The sequence below is a fragment of the Arachis hypogaea genome, chromosome 13 (genome assembly GCF_003086295.3).
Source record: "Arachis hypogaea cultivar Tifrunner chromosome 13, arahy.Tifrunner.gnm2.J5K5, whole genome shotgun sequence".
NCBI classification, from domain to species: Eukaryota; Viridiplantae; Streptophyta; class Magnoliopsida; order Fabales; family Fabaceae; genus Arachis; species Arachis hypogaea.
Window position 1 is genome coordinate 131,810,086 of NC_092048.1, and position 5,799 is coordinate 131,815,884.

Genomic DNA, 5,799 nt, shown 5'->3' on the forward strand with positions numbered 1-5,799 from the left:
CTTTGTGAGTATTTTCAAAAGGCTCTTGTTAGTAGCCTCTGCCTGGCCATTGCCTTGCGGGTAGTAAGGGGAAGACTTGTGATGTTTGATTTGGTATTGTTCAAGAACACCCCCACACTCTTTGGTTAACAAAGTGGGTTCCATTATCGAACACTAGAACACTTGGTAGCCCGAACCTGCATATTATATTTTCTTTGATAAATCTCACTACTGCTTTAGCATTTGCTTCCCTGACAGCGACAGCCTCCACCCACTTGGTGAAGCTTTCTGTTGCAACTAGAATCCATTTCTTCCCCATTGATGGGGGGTTGATTGGTCCCACAAAATCTACCGCCCATGTATGGAATGGGTATGGTGTTTTGAGGCTGTTCTTCTGCACGCTTGGCGCATGTATCAAGTTTGCATGCTTTTGGCATTGTACACACCTTTTGGCCCAGTTGATTGCATCTTCCTTCATTTTTAGCCAGTAATAGCCAATCCTGATTAGTTCATACCATAAGGCCCTTCCTCCTTGGTGTCTCCCACATACTCCTTGATGGACTTCTTCCAAGACTTTATCTTTTTCTTCATCTCGAACGCATTTTAGCATCTCTTCGGTAAAACTCTTTTTGAACAACTCACCTTTTTGCAAGAAGTAGCGTTCTGATCTCTTCTTCAATCTCTCAGCTTCTATTTTCTCTGAAGGCAAAACTCCAGCATCGAGGTACTCTACGATGGGTTGTTGCCAATTGTGAACATTACATATCTGCATGCTTTCTTTTGTTTCTTGACAAGCCTTGCAGGAAGCCTGTAATTCATCACAATGAAACTTCATTTTCGGCCAATAAATACCCCACCTCTGGAGCCTTCGGTACAAACCGGGGCCTTCTTCTCTGCAAGTAGCTCCATGCAGTTGTTCTGCTTTTTCTTTCCCTTCTTCTTCTCCTACACATTTCATGAGGAGTCCATCATTACTTTTTCTGAACATTTGCCCATTGAGGAGGCAAAATCCTCTTGTTTCTTTGGTGATGTTGAGCGTTCTGAGCTGTTCATGTATAGGCGTTCGCCAATCATTTGTTTTTCCTTCCACAGACTTCCCTTCTTCTCTGGCAGGACTTTCAGCTACCCGGTGTTCCAAAGCATGTTGTCCATTTTGAATAGTGACTCTACTCCCCAATGTTGCTAAAGCATCCGCATGCTTGTTTTCTGTTCGGGGTACATGCTCAAATGAGATCTTATCAAATACCTTCATCATGCGCCACACTTGCTCTCTGCATAAGGCCAAACTTCTTTCTTTCGTGCCATACCCTCCTAAGATTTGTTGTATTATTAGGTTGGAGTCTCCTTTGACATGAAGTTTCTTGATACCAACTTCTTAAGCCATCTTTAGACCGAGCATTAGTACTTCATACTCTGCCTCATTGTTGGTGCAAGAGAAATCCAATCGAAACATGAAGGACAGATTTCTTCCATGGGAGTCTGTAAGGATGACTCATGCCCCTCCTTGAGGATTCGAGGGTGTTCCATCAAACATGAAGGTCCATGTTTCCCCTTCATTGCAAGCATAAACAGTCTTTATTGTTCCTGGAATCTGATCTGGCAACTCTTCAATCGTTGCTTTTTCAGGACAGATCGACAAGAGGTCAGCCAAAGCTTGGCTCTTAATGGTGGTAGGTGTCACTAATTTCACATCATATTCACTTATTAGGAGTGCCCAACGACTCATTCTTCCAGTCAACATTGGCTTTTCAATTAAAAACCTGAGACCTTCATTTTTCGATACGACTTCTACTTGGTGTGCTTGAAAATAGTGTCAGTATCTTTGTGAGATATACACCAGAGCGAGACAATGTTTCTCTGGTGAAGAGTATCTTTGTTTTGGCCCTTTCATGGCTCTGCTAACATAAGCAATGGATTTCTCTTTGTCTTCACCTTCTTGTGCAATTAACCCACTAACTGCTTCTTCTCCTACCGCTAAGTATACCTTCAATGGTGCACCAGGTTGAGGGGAAGTCATGGTGTGAGTGGACGTGAGAACGTTCTTGATCTTGTCCATCACAGCTTAGTGGTGTTGTCCCCACATAAAGGTGTTCTTCTCTTTCAACAAAGGTCTTAGGGGTCCTAAAAGCTCCCCTAATGCTGGTATGAACCTTCGAATGTACCCCAGCTTGCCTATGAACTTCTGAAGTCCCTTGATGTCTTTCGGAGGTTCCATGTCTTGGATAGCTTTAATCTTATCCTCGTCAGGTGAAATGCCTCCTTTGTGGACTCTGAATCCTAAGAACTTTCCAGATGACACCCCGAAGGCACATTTCATAGGGTTCATCTTGAGCCTATACTTTCTGCATCTAGTGAACACAGCTCTGAGGTGTTCTGTGTGTTGTTTTCCGGATGTTGACTTGACAACCAAATCGTCTGCATAGTCTTCTACAAAGTCATGCATTATGTCATGGAATATAGCGGTCATGGCTCTTTGGTAGGTTTCTCCAGCATTCTTTAGGCCAAAAGGCATGACAGTATAGTAAAAATTACCTACGGGTGTTCGAAATGCTGTTTTTTCTTCATCTCCCGGAGCCATTCTAATTTGGTTGTACCCGCTAAATCCATCCATGAAGGAGAACCTCTCAAATCCGGCTGTAGCATCTACCATTCTATCGACATCTGGCAGAGGAAAATCATCCTTAGGGAAAGCTTTGTTTAGATCTCTAAAATCCATGCAACACCGGATCTGCCCATTCTTCTTTTTCACTGGCACTATGTTGGCTAACCAAGAGGGGTGTTGTATTGGTTTGACAAACTTGGCTGCAAGTAACTTTTTGATTTCTTTCTTTACTTGAGCTTCTATTTCATTGGAGAATTTTCTAGGAGCTTGCTTGAGAGGAGTTGCTCCTTTCCTCACGGCTAAATTGTGGGTTACCAGGTTTGGATCTAACCCTGGCATTTCATCATAGTTCCAAGCGAACACATCTCTGAACTCTGTTAATAATGCTATCAAATCCCTTTTCTCCTTTTCCCCTAGAGTTTTGCACACGAACAAAGGCCTCGGGTGTTCTTCAGTCCCTAAATTAATCTCTTCCAACTCTTTCTCCTTCTGCTTTGCTTCATCTTGGAGTTGGAAAGGGGCATTTTCTATGCTGCTTTGCAGATGTTCTTTTTCTTGTATACTTAGGATGTCGGGGCCAGGGGAGTTTTAGTAATTTTCCTCCGCTGGACCCCCGAGTTCCTATAGGATACACCACCGATATCCTCCACCTGGGAGAATTTCCTTACGAAGTCCTAGGTCCTCGATTGATGTTGCTCGTTTTTTGGTGTTTTCTTTTGGTGCTTCCTCCATCAGGGTGTCCTTCCGTATTGCTTTTTGTCTGGGTGTTCCGATGGTGCATTCCTGCACAGGCCTTATTTTGTTGACCCCTGGTAACGCAAGCTCTTCATAGAAACTCGCATCCACTAAATGTGCTTCTCCCGCATCAAAGGGTGTTACAGTGGCTGAGATGCTAATATCCTTCCCTCTCCAGCTAGACTTTATGCATTGATGCCAACTTGAAGGAACGCACCGATGTAAATGAATCCATGGACGTCCCAGTAGGATGTGGTAGCTAGAGCTTCCATCCACCACGTGAAACTTGTTATTGGTCTTTATGGGGCCAACCTCCAAGACAGCATTAACATACCCTCTAGATTTCACACCCACTCCATTAAAAGCATTGAGCCCGACTTGAGTAGGCCTTATCTGATCAGTAGAACCTCCCATTTCTAGAAATATATGAGTGGGTATGATGTTTACCCCTGATCCAGCATCCACCAAGGCCCTTCTGACCTTCATGCCTTCTACCACTGCTTCCACGTACAATGGTTTATTATGGTAGAACTCCCCATTAAATGAGTCAGGGTCCCGAAACACCAAGGCGTTTGCATGGGCCTTTGCTAATCTTGTGAGCTGAGCGTTGATGCCCCCAAAACCTTTTTCATGCTTCTGAATGACTCCTATTAGAGCTCTGGCCACCTCTTTCTGAATGTGGGGTTCCAAGCCAAGTTGGTTGAACATGATTCTACAACCTCGAGACTTCAAAAGACCTCTTGTCAAGGTGTCTTCATCCAAGGACTCCTCCATGGTAACCATCTCTTCTGCTTCATCTACGATCTCTGTCAGCATTACCTCCTCTTCAACGCCTATCATTCCAACATCATGTTGAGGAAAAGGAGTGCTTTTTAAACCTTCTTGGTTTTGTTCCCCATTCAAGAGTATCTTCCATTCCTTCACTTGCCTATGAAACATCGTCCTTACCACATAATAATCGGTCAACCCATGGCCCTTATTGCGGTACACCATGCAATATCTTGGATCTCTCAAGTCTTCAGATGTTGGTGGCTCTCTATCTGTTCTGGGGTTTAATGTTCCATCCTCAAACCATCCATTTACGACAACCATGGCCTGAGCTCTGGAGAGAGGTAGTGGGGGTGGAGGACTGTTTTTCTTAACACCCTTAGAATATGAACTCCTTCTGCCCCTGCCATCAGCGGCACACACTTCCAGAGGAGAAACTTCTTTATATCTCCTTCCATTGCGCTTCATTGCCTCTGTTATGTCAGATGCTCTCTTTAAGAGCTCAAAGAAAGTGTTTATGTTGCTCATAGAAAGATAAATTTGGGATCCATCTTCCATATTTCTAATACACCCGTACACCAATTGTGGCTCTGGGAGAGTGTCTATACAAAGTAAAGCTTGATCTCTGTACCTCTTGACGAACGTTACCAATCCTTCTCCTTGTCTCTGTTTCACTCTCCCCAGGTCCATGATGTGCATGGAGGGTTCCTCTTCCAGGAACTTGTTGCAGAACTCCGTCACTAATTGCTCCCAGGTGTTGATGCTACTGGCTTTCAACTTGCAATACCACGTGAATACCCTTCCTGTCAGTGATTTTGAGAACTCCTTGATCTTGAGCTCCTGGTGGTTCCTGAACACCCCGAGATCATCCAAGAATGACAGGATGTGTTCTTTGGCACTTCCAGTACCATCAAATTTACGAAAGGTAGGTGGTTGGTACCCCTTAGGGTATGGTTTTGCCAAGATATGATGTCCGAATGGTGGACTTATCTCCCAAGTGGGCTCACTTGCTTCTCCTTTGCCCTTTAGAATATGTGCTAACTCCCTACGAGTGACTGGAGTGTTCTCGTCTTCCTCCATATTCTCCTGGTTCGCGAATGGAGGCGGTGAGGGGGTTCTATACCTCGTTTGATCTCTAGCCATCAATTCCGTGATCAAAGTTTGCATCTTTGTTTGGTTGTCTATCATATAGTTGTACACATGAGCAGGAATGGTTACATGGGTGTGCATGCCAGTGGTACCTCTAGCATGGGGTGTGAAGAAATTTGCATGGGCATGAGCTCCTTCTCCTCCTGCACCCAGATTCTGCTGCTCTATGTGTTACTCTTCTTCTTGGTGGAGAAGGTCCTCGTCTTGAGGTGATCCCAAGATGAGGTTGAGATCCCGAGGAGTTATTGAGCATCGCTTAGGTGGTCGATTCTGTCCAGGATGAGTATTGCTAGATTCAGCCATCACGTCGAAGTGTTCCTCCCCAGTGGAGTCGCTAGATGATTCGGGTGGTTTTGTGAAAAATAGATTAAGTGAAAAATAATAGTTAAGATGAAAGATTAGGGGTAAGTAAACTTGTGAGGAAGACACTTCTATTAATGGCAAATAAGCAATACAAGAACTAATAATGAGGAAGAGAGGTGGAGAACAAGTGTTGAGACCTCCACTAATGTCACAAGAGGATGAATGAGCTTTGTTTAAAGTGGACAGGAATGGTTTACAGAGAA

General features: G+C 44.1%; 1 protein-coding gene across 1 annotated transcript; it reads right to left on the bottom strand.

Moving 5' to 3' along the window:
- Positions 1 to 2,041: 2,041 nt before the first annotated feature.
- On the bottom strand, positions 2,042 to 5,314 carry LOC140177741 (uncharacterized). The gene is made up of 2 exons (XM_072210898.1): positions 3,219 to 5,314; positions 2,042 to 3,113 (listed from the first exon to the last, which is right to left on the bottom strand). Exons 1-2 carry the CDS (start codon positions 5,312 to 5,314, stop codon positions 2,042 to 2,044), a joined length of 3,168 nt encoding a protein of 1,055 aa, XP_072066999.1.
- Between the last annotated feature and the right edge of the window lie 485 nt (positions 5,315 to 5,799).